The sequence below is a fragment of the Colossoma macropomum genome, unplaced genomic scaffold, assembly GCF_904425465.1.
Source record: "Colossoma macropomum unplaced genomic scaffold, Colossoma_macropomum, whole genome shotgun sequence".
Taxonomy (NCBI): domain Eukaryota; kingdom Metazoa; phylum Chordata; class Actinopteri; order Characiformes; family Serrasalmidae; genus Colossoma; species Colossoma macropomum.
This window is the reverse complement of record NW_023494787.1, coordinates 7,025,068-7,039,241: the sequence shown is the minus strand read 5'-3', so window position 1 is coordinate 7,039,241 and position 14,174 is coordinate 7,025,068. Positions and strand designations below refer to the sequence as shown.

Here is a 14,174-nt window from a genome sequence, read left to right as displayed (position 1 = left end):
GCAGCGCAACCAGTGGCAGGACACCACAGTATTTTGTTCTTTCTGCCGACTGTATGCTGTTACTAATCTGCTGAATCAGTTGTGTTGAAGCAGGCAAATGTAAAAAAAAAATTGCCAAGCCCAAAATATAATGGTTTTTACTGATGGTTCTACCCTGCTCAGAATCCAGATTCAAACTCTATAGGGAATATTTAGTCTTAGATTAAACACAAACTAGCTTGGTAATGTTTTTCAGCTGTTTGAAGCCCTTAATGTTGAGTGGAAAAATAGTGACTTTTCTTTCTGTGAAAGATGCATTCAGTTGGAAAGTTTTCTAAAGGAGTAAAGAGATATAATTGTTAAAGTTAAAGATGTATTTTGTGTTTACATGTTTTAAACTGTGTTTATAAGCCTTTTTTGAAGAAGAAAACTTACACAGATTTGTCTTTGTGAATGCTTTACTCAAACCAGAATGCAACTTGCAAGGCAAACATTCAGCAAGCAGTGCTTAAAATAGAAAACCAAGTAATATGCTTTTTTTTCATTTTACATACGTTTACATACATTTTTGTCTGTGAAAGAAGCCATATGAGCTACGCTGTTTAGCATCATAACTGCTGCATATGATTAATATTACTATTAATAACCTGTGCCGCCTGGAGCTTCCACATATCTTTAGCCAGAATGCCGTTTCTGGAGTGGAATATCTTGGCCAGATGAGTGTCCATCGGAGAAGCACTGTAATCTGCACACTTTGGACCCTGCAGACTAGGAGCACATTTTACAGTATAGGAGAAAAAGAAGGTGCCATACTTGAAGTAGCATGTGTCAGTAACTTGTCCACTTCTCAGGGCAAAGGAGCACTCTCCAAGAAGGTCACTGTTCCAGTAAGAATCTGCATCATATACTTTAAAAGAGAGTTTTTTGCTGATGGACAGCTTGACAGGACCAAACTCAAATGATTCACTCCAACTGGGATTGTTATTATCTGTAATTACTGCAGTGCGTCTGACTATTTCACCATAACTGACCTCTACAGAACCATCTGTTTCAGTCCAGCTGTCTCCATATAAATCTTTGGCACGGAGGTTGAAAACCTCCAGTGTGGCTAGACCTTTTTCAACAGGACAGCAATTGGACAGTATATTTTGACTTCTTTCACAAACACAGGCACAGGGGTCTCTTGCATTATTCTGATGCCCTATCTTACAGGACCCGGAGCAAACTTTTTTCAAGGCATTTTCACGGATATAATTTTCTACTGCCTTCTTTAGTCCCTTCCTGGCAGGGTGGTTATTGTTCAGCACTGAATGTAGGGGTTGGAGAGTGTATGTCACCACATCTGGGATGGTCTTCAGGGAATCCAGCCACTGTTTTAGAGCATTGTGATGCGAGGTTCTGGAGAAAAGGAGATCCTCACCATTGATGTTCCCTCCTATAATCTCTGTCTGTCTGTCATTAAACATTGAGCTGAATTTTTCATCTGTGTTCATTTTCTTCTTTAGGGCTTGACAGTGTTTGAATTCTGTACTCAAAGTAACACCATTGTGTGTGCCTGATGCTTCCACATCCAAACAGTCTTTGACTGCTGTGTCCGAAAGTCCATTCATTGCTGCCTTGCAGGTTCTGATGGCTGTTACTGCTTTCATCTTCCCACCTAACTCCACTCCTGTGGTAAAGTGCGTGCCAAACATGTCGATTATGTTTTGATAGGAGTGTGAATCATATTGTTTGGGAAGAGACTGCAGAGCCTGAAGGAACTCATGATGGAGTGGGGGTGAAGACGCTATTTTGTAGCTGTAAAAAAATTTAGAAGCCATTCTTATTTATAATTTGTACACAGTCAAACCTATGAAATGCATTATTTATCTATTATACCATATAAAATTATTTTAAAACAGAATGGCTCACCTGTAAAAGCTACATTTGACGACATGCTTGGTGAAACTGAAATTGTCCTCCTTTGACTTCTTCATACCGAACTGTGCTTCACGGGAATGAGTGCCTCCTGATGAACCTGAACCCTTAAACATCACATTGAGTCCAGTTCTCCAGTTGTTTGAGATTGACGAAGTAGAATCATTCACAAGAGCTTCACTCGAGTCATAAATCTTGCTGGAAGCCTTCATTGAACACTTTGGGAGTGTTCTCCAGAACACCACCGCAGCAGGTATCTTCTGCTTTTCCTTGTTCAGGTATGGGTTCCTGTACGTTTTGCAGCTGCCGTTCCCAATGTCCCACTTTTCCATGTCGATGACATAAGACCCTTTTCGCTCCATCTTCACAACGTCAAAGCCCTCTCCACCAAGGTTGTAGCCAGGAACAAAGTGAGCATTGTTGCAGTCTTCTGGATCGCCCAGTTCCAGTAGTTCTTCATTATTCACCATGAAGAGAAGAGAACACCACATCCAACAGCTGGCAAGGTAACGACACATCCACCCCATTCTGTGAGATAATAGAAAAAATCATTTAGTCATTTCTTAAATAATCAATGGGGAAAAAGCCCTATTATATACAGCAAACTATTTTTGGTCTATGAAGCAGCTCACAGTATATATACACATAGCGCTCAAGTATTAGTATACAGTGTACAAATGTACTTGTTCTAGTGAGTCCCATCAGAACTTACTTGTGTCTCATCTATATCTGAGATGACGCTGAGATGTGAGGCATGCCAAACCACATACCACACTTTAAATACTAGAGGAAGAAGGAGGAGCTTACTGTGTTATATTTATATAGGTATCTTTGATAAGGTACCTAAACTGCTATTCATCGGTTCTTCAACCAGTGACAAATAGACAATGCGTCATGATGACTTAATCTTAAAGGAGCCCAATGTAAAATACTTTCTTAATAAAGTAGTATATCTGACAAGTACCTGAAATCAGTTTAACTCACCACACTTCTTACAATTTGCTTTTTTCCTCACCTGACTGTTAAAAATTGTCCTTGTTCTGTCAAAGAAAGTCTTTTTGCACTTCTCAGCAAAAGGCTCAAGATCTTTTTTGGCTTGGTTCTTAAAAGTTCCTTTGCATGTTCTCTTTCTCCAGAGCCAACAGAAATGTACCTTACAAAAAAAAAAAGTCAACAATCCCCTAAGCTTTCATGAGTTTTGTATGCATTTTGGGTTCCTTCCTTTTCAGTAGTGATGCATATTAGCTTTCACACACACACACACACACACAAAGCCGCTTATCCTTCTGGGTCACGGCAGCAGTCTTTCGGCAGAAGGCAGGAAACACCTAGTCAGGTCGCCAGTCCATTGCAGAGCAGACAGACAGACATGTACACTCACTTACACACACACACACGCACACACACACTCACCCCTAGGGGCATTTAAGCATGTCTAATCGGCCTAACTGCATGTCTTTGGATAGTGGGAGGAAATCGCAGCACTCGGTGGAAACCCACGCAGACACGGTGAGAATACACAAACTCCACACAGAAAGGACTCTGGTCATCTGGCTGGTACAAAACCCAGGCTCTTCATGCTGTGAGGTGACAGTGTGATACCTTTTGTCATTTCCCATCTCTATTTGTATCCCTGTAAAAATGGGTTCATGGGTTCTCCCAAGCTTTCTATATTTAGTTAAATATTTTGTGAATATTAAATTGGTTGTTAAGCATACCTAAATGTCTTTTCAAAGCAGCAGATATCAGTGTTCATGCAAGAGCTTAAATGCTAATGCTTAGCTTGGTGCTAACACACTGTATGGACTTAAGTATTAGGACACCAACACATTACACCTACAGGAACTTTTATGCCAATCCATAGGCATTAGTATGGAATTGGTCCCCCTTTGCAGCTATAACAGCTTCTGCTCTTCTGGGAAGTTGGTAACACTTTACAATACTGTTTCGTAGTTTTTTAGGAACCAAGCAGGAACTAAGCAGGAGTGAATGAGTAGTGCTGCATTAACACTTAAGTAACTACTCTTAACTACCAAGGACTACTAGTTAGCTATTCAGTAGGTAATAGTGAAATAATGATTAGGGTGGTTCACTATTAACTAAACAATAACTACTGAGTCTCATATAGAATTACTTAGTAACTGGTTTCTTAGAATAACTACTCTTAAATTACAGATTAATTCAGCATTAATTGCTCAATAGCTGAGTCTGACAAGGGTCCTACTGAACTGCTAACTGATGTAGTGTATTCCAACACTTCTAACATAGTTAATAGCAACAATAACATTTTCTAATAGTGAGTTACTATGTTTCACTTTATAATACTGTTCCAGATCATCATTAACTCATATTTCCTTAATAATGAGTTACCATGTGTTTCACTTTATACTGTTCCAGATCATCATTAACTCCTAATTCATTAATAAAGAGTTAGCATGTGTTTCACTTTATACTGTTCCAGATCATCATTAACTCCTAATTCATTAATAAAGAGTTGCCATTGTTTCACTTTATATTGGTCCAGATCATCATTAGCTCCTGATGAAGAACAGCAACACCTCATTCATTATCTAACACAGTCATTGCATAACCATTCGGTAATATTTAGGAAGTGAATTTAAAGGCAGGACACATACACAGTCAGATATTTCTGTGAGCCCTCTCTTTAACTGACCTTGCCCTCATGAGGACTTTAAAGGAGAACTACTGTTCAGAAATACACTGGCACATGTGCTCCTGCAGAAAAGAATGGTGTGTTCTTTTCTAAAGATGAGAGGTGAGCAGACTGGTCTGATGAATAGTGTAGTATTTTAGCAGTTGTCCCATTTGTAGGCTAGTATGCAAATTGGTTAACACTGCCAAATATGACGATGTGCATTAGCCTTTTAAGGGTTCTGATCAAAACAAACACGAGGGACACCAATCAGTACAGTGTGTTGTGATGCCCTCAGCCTTCTCTGAGGATACCTGTTGCTGTAAATAGAAATGGAGGATATAATCCATTATATTGTAGAGACTGCACACTGTGTAGTGTATTTCACTACTGTTAGAAGTGTTGGAATACACTACATCAGTTAGTAGTTCAGTAGGAAACTTGTCAGACTCAGCTATTGAGCAGTTAATGTTGATTTGATCGGTAATTTATGAGTAGTTATTCTAAGAAACCATAGTTACTAAGTAATTCTATATTAGACTCAGTAGTTATAATACAAGCATTAACCCTAACCCTAATCATGAACCCTAATCATTAGTTCACTGTTACCTACTGAGTAGTTAACTAATAGTTCTTGGTATTTAAGAATAGCTACTTAAGTGTTAATGCAGCACTTCTCATTCATTCTTGCTTAGTTCCTGATTAGTTACTTATTAACTATGAAAAAGTATTGTAAAGTGATAGTAGGAAGTTTTCTACAAGATTTTGGAGTGTTTCTGTGGGAATGTTTGCCCATTCATTCAGAAGAACATTTGTGAGGTCAGACACTGATATTGGACGAGAGGGCCTGGCTCACAATCTCTGTTCTAGTTCATCTCGAAGGTGTTCACTGGGGTTGAGGTCAGGGCTCTGTGAGGGCCAGTCAAGTTCTTCTACACCAAACTCACCCAGCCAGGCCTTTATGGACCTCGCTTTGTACACTGGGGCTCAGTCACTCTGGAACAGAAAAGGACCTTCCCCAAACCCACAAAGTTGGAAATAAACAGTTGTCCAAAATGTCTTGGTTCTGAAGCATTAAGATTTCCCTTCACTGGAACTAAGGGTTCTAGGCCAACCCCTGAAAAACAACCCCATATCATTATCCCTACTCCACCAAACTTTACAGTTGGCACAATGCAGTCAGTCAGGTAACGTTCTCCTGGCATTTGCCAAACCCAGACTCGTCCATCAGACTGCCAGACAGAGAAGTGTGATTCGTCACTCCACAGAATATGTTTCCACTGCTCCAGAGTCCAGTGGCAGCATGCTTTACACCACTCCATCCAATGCTTGGCATTGTGCATTTGACCTTAGACTTGTGTGTAGCTGCTGGGCCATGGAGACTCATGTTGTGAAGCTCCTAATGTGCAGTTCTTTGATTGATGTTGCTTCCAGAGGCAATTTGAAACTCTTTAGTGAGTGATTTAACAGAGGATAGGCCCTGTGCGCTTCAGCACTTGGTGGCCCCACTAAGTAGAGTGGTCTACTGCTTCATGGCTGAGCTGTTGTTGCTCCTAGTTGCTGCCATTTCATAATAATAGCACTTACAGTTGATGGGCAGATCTAGCAGGACAGAAATTTCATAAACGGACTTGTGGCAGAGGTGGCATCCTATGACAGTGGCATTTTTAAAGTCTTCAGTACGGCCCATTCTACTACAAGAGTTTCTCTATTGAGATTGCAAGGATTTGTGCTTAATATTATCTACCTGTTAGCAGTGGGAGTCCACTGAAACCCCTGAACTCAGTAATAAGAAGGGGTGTCCCAATACTTTTGTCCTTATAGTGTAACAAACAACTGAAGATAATGAAATGACAGGTCCATCCTGTGTTTGCATGTTCCTTTTATCTGTCAGAGTAAATTCAGGCCACAGTGTCTATGGGATTGACTATTTCGGCTCATTTTCAGTTGAACATGGTAGAAACTGGCTCATTTAAACCGAGTGAGTGAGTTGTGTTGAGTTGAACATGTTTGCGAACTTTTGGCTCGGGAGAAAATAGCAAGCCCTGGAGAAATATGCACAAATTCAAAGAGAAAGTTCCTAATATATGGTATTTTGGTTGGGATTTTACAAGATTAAAGTGTGAAAGATTGCTATTTGATTTTCATAAACATTAAAAATGGTACAAGGAAAGATTCAGAGTTAGCTGGACTTTTGAGTCTGTTTGATTTACTGAAAAGAGTCGGTTCAAAAGACTGATTTGTTCACGAATCCAACACATCTACTGGAGATTAAAGCTGTGAGCCAAACAGACTGCAAACTGAGCTCCTTTGTGATTATTTTGTTGAAGGACAATAGAACAGAAGTATTGAAGATTCAGAAAGACCAGTTTCTGTTTTACAGTCTCTTGTGTTTTCTTGCCCAGTGAGTTTTCAGTCTAGCTAGCAAATGAAGACGAGTGGACTATGAGTCCATGAGTTGGCATGATGCAGCAGTTGTACTACTCAGATATTTAGTTGCGTTTTCATGTTTAAATTGTTATTACTGAGAGCAATTCTGAAAGCTTTTTATTTGCTTTCTGAGTCATTTCATAAGAGCCTTTTGGATTCATGTTTGTTTTCATGTGTTTTTAGAATATAGTCAATTTTCAGTTTTTAGCCACTGAAATTCCATCTCAGATATTACTAAAACAAGTTGTATCAACATCAAACCTTTGCCATGCTCTAATCCGATTACCATATCAGTGCTACTGTATCAATTTAATATAAAACCATTCAGTGAAATATGATACAACCTCAATTGTACAGAAGTTGAATGTAAATACTAATAAAAACACAAAGCAGTGATTTATAAATATACTTTCACCTGTATTTAAACAAAAGCAGTCTAAAGACAAGTTAGTCAATGTTTTATCAACTTAATTGTGTTTTTGTCAACATATGCTTATTCTGAAATTGATGTCTGCAGCACATAGCAATAGAAGCAGTTTAACACTAGGAACATCAGGATGTGTTAAAAAAAATCTTACATCGATAAAAAAAATCTTATTCAGTCATGTTCGGGTATAAAAGGAGCATGCAGGAAAGGCCGAGTGCTTTAAGAGGAAGGATGGTGCAGATGCTCACCTCTTTACCAAAATATGCATCAGTGCTTAATCCAACATTTTAGGAACAATGTTCCTCAGTGAGCAATTGCAAAGATTTAGGTATTTGACCCTCTGTGGTGCATAATATTATCAAAACATTTAGGGAATTGTCGCAACCAAGAGCTCTCTCTTTTTGCCCAGGGTCTGGACATGTATACATAACTTTAATATTATCAATACTATTGCCCTAATAACTAGCTGTAATCTAATATCTTCACAAAGAATTAAAAGAATCAAAGAGTATCAACAAAAATGAAAAAGGATAAAAAGGAATCCAAAAAGACTTCAGCCGCTGAGTTCTTGTGGAATGAAGGAAAAGGCCTTCACTTTATTGAGCATCAAATTGCAAGATGGTTCCCTGTCAACCACAATGCAAAGAACATCTCAAAACATCCCTTTTTTATTTCCCTTTGGGGTGATGAGGTAATCTCCCCACCCCAGTTACACAATTCCGTACCATTTTAGCCCATCATGTCCAAACCTTACACCTTTTTTGGTAGCCTTTAAAACCAAACGCCTATGATGTCTTTTTTTAAAACCCACTCTGGTCTGACTCTTACCAGACTCTTCTCTCCTTACAGGGCCCTCTTGCGCAACTCTCCATAGGGCATCTTACACAGCCCCCCAGATACGTACAAGGGTGACCTCAGCTATAACTTAAACTGTCATCTGACACGGCTCCCTTCTGTGGGCCCAGAAACTTAGAGAGTCTACTGCATACAATCCCTATTCTGCTTCCCTATATTACCTTATTAGGAGGGGTCTCTAGTCAGCCAATGTTTAGTTTATTGATTACTAACCAGTAATATTTTATTCAATCTTTCCCATCAGAATTCTTAATAATCTTTGTGTGCAAAAAGCAAGGCCAAAAACTACAACAGAATGCTTATGACCTTTGGCCCTTAGACAGCACTGCATTAAAAATGCGTCTGGGATGAATGTCACCACATGGACTCAGGATTACTTTGACAAGTGTTGTCAATAAGCAGTTTGTCACTGCATCCATAAATGCAAGCTGTACTATGCACAGTGTAAGTCATATATAAGAAATGTTCAGAAACACTGTTGACTTCTTTGGGCTTAAGCTCACCTGAATTAGACTGATGCACAGTGGAAATGTATTATGTATTGTGGTCTGACAAGCCAGCCTTTTACATGGTTACATACATCTGTCATGCCACTTGTGTAAACTACTTTTCCACAATAAGTGATATGATTGTGATTTTGATTGTCTGCTAAGATTCTGAGCTCTTGTTTAAATTTTGTATGAATGCAAAGGGCTCAGTACTACATGAGAATTACATGAATAAGTAAAGGCATAACAGTATGTCAATATTGCTATATAGGTTTTTGTATCACAGTTCTTTATGTAAATAATTAAAATTCATCATAAAAAAACTTCATTATTATATTGATCATATGGAAATGTAAAGCTCTCTGATTATATAATCATATAAAATGAATCAAATTGTTGTAAAAAGGAAGACAAATGTTATAGACAAATGTGAATTATACTGTATAATACATATTTCAATATGTCAGTGTTTTTGAATAATAATGTCATGGCTATTTTGGTAGCCACATAGTAAATTGAAATGTAAATAATAATCCTGTTAATGTACATGTTAGGTTTTTGTGAGGATACACTTAATCCTCAATTCTCCCCTTGATTACAGAAATGGTGAGCCAATCACTTCCATCCTGAAGATAAAATCACATCTTTGAGATGTAACACTTGCTGATTTGACTTTTCCAAGTCCTGTTGTTGGTGGTAGGGGGAGCTTACCTGGACCACGGGTTCTTTTTCACCTTGACTGTTGATTCAAGTTGGGTGTACTCAAGTTGTCCAGCTAACTCTGTTGGTCCCATCAGCTGGCCAGTTCTGATGATCTCGCCAAACTGGTCCTCTGAGTCTAACCAACTGAATCAGTCTGGTGTACCAGTCGTCGCCAGTTGGTCATGACTGTCACACTCACCTTGTTACCTCACTCCTTCTTTTGTATTAAAAGGACCCTTCATCTCACGACCGTAAGGGGATGACCATCACCCCGCTCTCTACACCCTACAACTCCTTTCATATTCTCATCTTTACCCCCCCTTACTCCCCCCCCAAACCTCCTTCTCTTCCTCCACCTTAATCGTTCACCTTCCTCTTCCTCCTTCATCCCCTCCTTGCCCCTCCTCAAACTGCCTCCCCATCAGTTCTCAGTGTATATAAGGTCCTCCCCAGATATGTCTTGTTAGACTGCTGACAGACTGATGCATGATTCTCTGCACGTCTCCACAGTCTTCCTGCCATATTTCTAACATCACACAGACCCATACTAACTAATCCGCAGCCCAACACAGAACTATGTGATACATATCATACATCTTAACCAACATTAATAACATTAACAACAATAAATGCCTCTCCTACAGAAGTGTGGTGACTCCAGAGAGCCTCTTCGCACGTCCACTTTGCATGGCCACGCCACAGCAGCGCAACCAGTGGCGGGACACCACAGTATTTTGTTCTCTCTGCTGACTGTATGCTTTTACTAATCTGCTGAATCAGTTGTGTTGAAGCAGGCAAATGTAAAAAAAATATATATATAATGGATTTAACTTATGGATCTACCCTGCTCAGAATGTTTTTTGGAATATAGTCAATTTTGATTTTTTAGCCACTGAAATTCCATCTCAGATATTACTAAAAACAAGTTGTATCAACATCAAACCTTCGCCATGCTCAAATCCAATCTGTTACCATATCAGCACTACTCCTATCAATTTAACATAAAACCATTCAGTGAATTATAATACAACCTCAATTGCACAAAAGTTGTGTAAATACTAATAAAAACAAAATTCAACATTTAAAGAAATCAAAGGGAAAAGCTCTCTTACTGCATTGGTTTGATGAATGATCGGTTGTTAACACCATTAAAAGGTTAAAAAGGTTTTGCTGATTTGGACTTTGCCTGTTTTTTTGCCCTGCAGTGTATGCTGTCGCTAATCAGACAAATCAGAAAAATGCATTCAGTTGGAAAATTTTCTAAAGGAGTAAAGAGATATAATTGTTAAAGTTAAAGATGTATTTTGTGTTTACATGTTTTAAACTGTGTTTATAAGCCTTTTTTGAAGAAGAAAACTTACACAGATTTGTCTTTGTGAATGCTTTACTCAAACCATAATGCAACTTGCAAGGCAAACATTCAGCAAGCAGTGCTTAAAATAGAAAACCAAGTAATATGCTTTTTTTTCATTTTACATACGTTTACATACATTTTTGTCTGTGAAAGAAGCCATATGAGCTACGCTGTTTAGCATCATAACTGCTGCATATGATTAATATTACTATTAATAACCCTTGAAATAGAGGTTATTGGAGTAATTCTGGGCTGTCTGGAGCTTCCACATATCTTTAGCCAGAATGCCGTTTCTGGAGTGGAATATCTTGGCCAGATGAGTGTCCATCGGAGAAGCACTGTATTCTGCACAGTTTGGACCCTGCAGACTAGGAGCACATTTTACAGTATAGGAGAAAAAGAAGGTGCCATACTTGAAGTAGCATGTGTCCGTAACTTGTCCACTTCTCAGGTCAAAGGAGCACTCTCCAAGAAGCTCACTGTTCCACAAGTCCGCATCATATACTTTGAAAGAGAGTTTTTTGCTGATGGACAGCTTGACGGGACCAAACTCAAATGATTCACTCCAACTGGGATTATTATTTTCTGTAATTACTGCAGTGCGTCTGACCGTGTCGCCATAACTGACCTCTACAGAACCATCTGTTTTACTACAGCAGTCTCCGTATAAACCGTTAGCACTGAGGTTGAAAACCTTCAGTGTGGCTAGACCTTTTTCAACAGGACAGCAATTGGACAGTATATTTTGACTTCTTTCACAAACACAGGCACAGGGGTCTCTTGCATTATTCTGGTGCCCTATCTTACAGGACCGGGAGCAAACTTTTTTCAAGGCATTTTCACGGATATAATTTTCTACTGCCTTCTTTAGTCCCTTCCTGGCAGGGTGGTTATTGTTCAGCACTGAATGTAGGGGTTGAAGAGTGTATGTCACCACATCTGGGATAGTCTTCAGGGAATCCAGCCACTGTTTTAGAGAATTTGGATGCGAGGTTCTGGAGAAAAGGAGATCCTCACCATTGATGTTCCCTCCTACAATCTCTGTCTGTCTGTCATTAAACATTGAGCTGAATTTTTCATCTGTGTTCATTTTCTTCTTTAGGGCTTGACAGTGTTTGAACTCTGTACTCAAAGTAGCACTCTTGTATGTGCCTGATGCTTCCACATCCAAACAGTCTTTGACCGCTGTGTCCGAAAGTCCATTCATTGCTGCCTTGCAGGTTCTGATGGCTGTTACTGCTTTCATCTTCCCACCTAACTCCACTCCTGTGGTAAAGTGCGTGCCAAACATGTCGATTATGCTTTGATAGGCGTGTGAATCATATTGTTTGGGAAGAGACTGCAGAGCCTGAAGGAACTCATGATGGAGTGGGGGTGAAGACGCTATTTTGTAGCTGTGAAAAAATTTAGAAGCCATTCATATGTATAATTTGTACACAGTGAAACCTATGAAACATTATTTATCTATGATACCATATAAAATGATTTCAGAACAGAATGGCTCACCTGTAAAAGCTACATTGAACAACATGCTTGGTGAAACTGAAATTGTCCTCCTTTGACTTCTTCATACCAAATTGTGCTTCACGGGAATGAGTGCCTCCTACCGAAACGGAACCCTTAAACATCACATCGAGTCCAATTTTCCAGTTGTTTGAGATTGACGAAGTAGAATCGTTCACAAGAGCTTCACTCGAGTCATAAATCTTGCTGGAAACCTTCATTGAACACTTTGGGAGTGTTCTCCAGAACACCACCGCAGCAGGTATCTTCTGCTTTGCGTTGTCCAGGTATGTGTTACTGTACGTTTTGCAGCTGCCGTTCCCAATGTTCCACTTTTCCATGTCAATGACATAAGACCCTTTTCGCTCCATCTTCACAACGTCAAAGCCCTCTCCACCAAGGTTGTAGCCAGGAACAAAGTGAGCATTGTTGCAGTCTTCTGGATCGCCCAGTTCCAGTTGTTCTTCATTACTCACCATGGAGAGAAGAGAACACCACATCCAACAGCTGACAAGGTAACGACAGATCCACCCCATTCTGTGAGATAATAGAAAAAATCATTTAGTCATTTCTTAAATAATCAATGGGGAAAAAACTTTAATATACAGCAAACTATTTGCGGTCTATGAAGCAGCTCACAGTATATATACACATAGCGTTCAAGTATTAGTATACAGTGTACAAATGTACTTGTTCTAGTGAGTCCCATCAGAACTTACCTGTGTCTCATCTATATCTAAGATGACTTTGAGATGTGAGGCATGCCAAACCACATACCACACGTTAAATACTAGTGGAAGAAGGAGGAGCTTACTGTGTTATATTTATATAGGTATCTTTGATCAGGTACCTAAACTGCTATTCATCGGTTCTTCAACCAGTGACAAATAGACAATGCGTCATGATGACTTAATCTTAAAGGGGCCCAATGTAAAATACTTGCTTAAATAAAGTAATTTATCCAGCAAGTACTTGGAATCAGTTTGTCTCATCACACTTCGTACAATTTTCCATACTTCTTACAATTTTCCTCACAAGACTGCTAAAAATACTCCTTGTTCTGTCTTTTCAGCAAAAGGCCCAAGATCTTTTTTGGCTTGGTGCTTTAAAATTCAGTTGCATGTTCTCTTTCTCCAGAGCCAGCAGAAAGGTATCTTACAAAACAGGAAACCGCAGCACCTGGTGGAAACCCACGCAGACATGGGAGAACACACAAACTCCACACAGAAAGGACCCTGGTCACCTGGCTGGTACCAAACCCAGTTGATTATGATTATTGAATTAGTTATTAATTCTTGACTAATTGTTTGAAGATGTAAGGGCCCTTTCACAGTGCCTGATCCGCAGAGTCCTATATTCGCAAGACTTGCTCACTACAGTGATGTATTTATGCATGCATCATCTAAACCGCTTATCCTTCTGGGTCACAGTGGGGTGCTGGAGCCTATCCCAGCTGTCATTGGGCAGAAGGCAGGATACACCCTGGACAGGTCGCCAGTCCATCGCAGGGCAGACAGACAGACATATACAATCACACATTCACACCTTGGGGCAATTCAGCATGTCCAATTGGCCTGACTGCATGTCTTTGGACTGTACCCAGAGTACCCTTAGGAAACCCACACAGACACAGGGAGAACATGTAAACTCCACACAGAAATGACCCTGGTCACCCGGCCGGGAATCGAACCCAGGCTCTTCTTGCTGTGAGGCGACAGCGCTACCCACTGCGCCACCGTGCTGCCCTGCTCGTGATGTATTTACGTGATGAGTAATTTTAAAGAAGCCCAATGTACAACCCTATTTCCAAAAAAGTTGGGACACTGTGCAAAATGTAAATAAAAACAAACTGCAATGATGTGCAAA

General features: G+C 39.7%; 2 protein-coding genes across 2 annotated transcripts; both read right to left on the bottom strand.

Annotated features, from left to right (window-relative positions):
- Positions 1-581: 581 nt before the first annotated feature.
- LOC118805013 (perforin-1-like) lies at positions 582-2,662 on the bottom strand. The gene is made up of 3 exons (XM_036565614.1): positions 2,609-2,662; positions 1,891-2,424; positions 582-1,776 (listed from the first exon to the last, which is right to left on the bottom strand). The coding sequence occupies exons 1-3, from the start codon at positions 2,617-2,619 to the stop codon at positions 588-590; spliced, it is 1,734 nt and encodes a 577-aa protein (XP_036421507.1). The 5' UTR covers positions 2,620-2,662; the 3' UTR covers positions 582-587.
- An 8,354-nt stretch (positions 2,663-11,016) lies between these two features.
- Positions 11,017-12,844, bottom strand: LOC118804857 (perforin-1-like). Its single transcript, XM_036565477.1, has 2 exons — positions 12,312-12,844; positions 11,017-12,199 (listed from the first exon to the last, which is right to left on the bottom strand). Exons 1-2 carry the CDS (start codon positions 12,842-12,844, stop codon positions 11,017-11,019), a joined length of 1,716 nt encoding a protein of 571 aa, XP_036421370.1.
- Between the last annotated feature and the right edge of the window lie 1,330 nt (positions 12,845-14,174).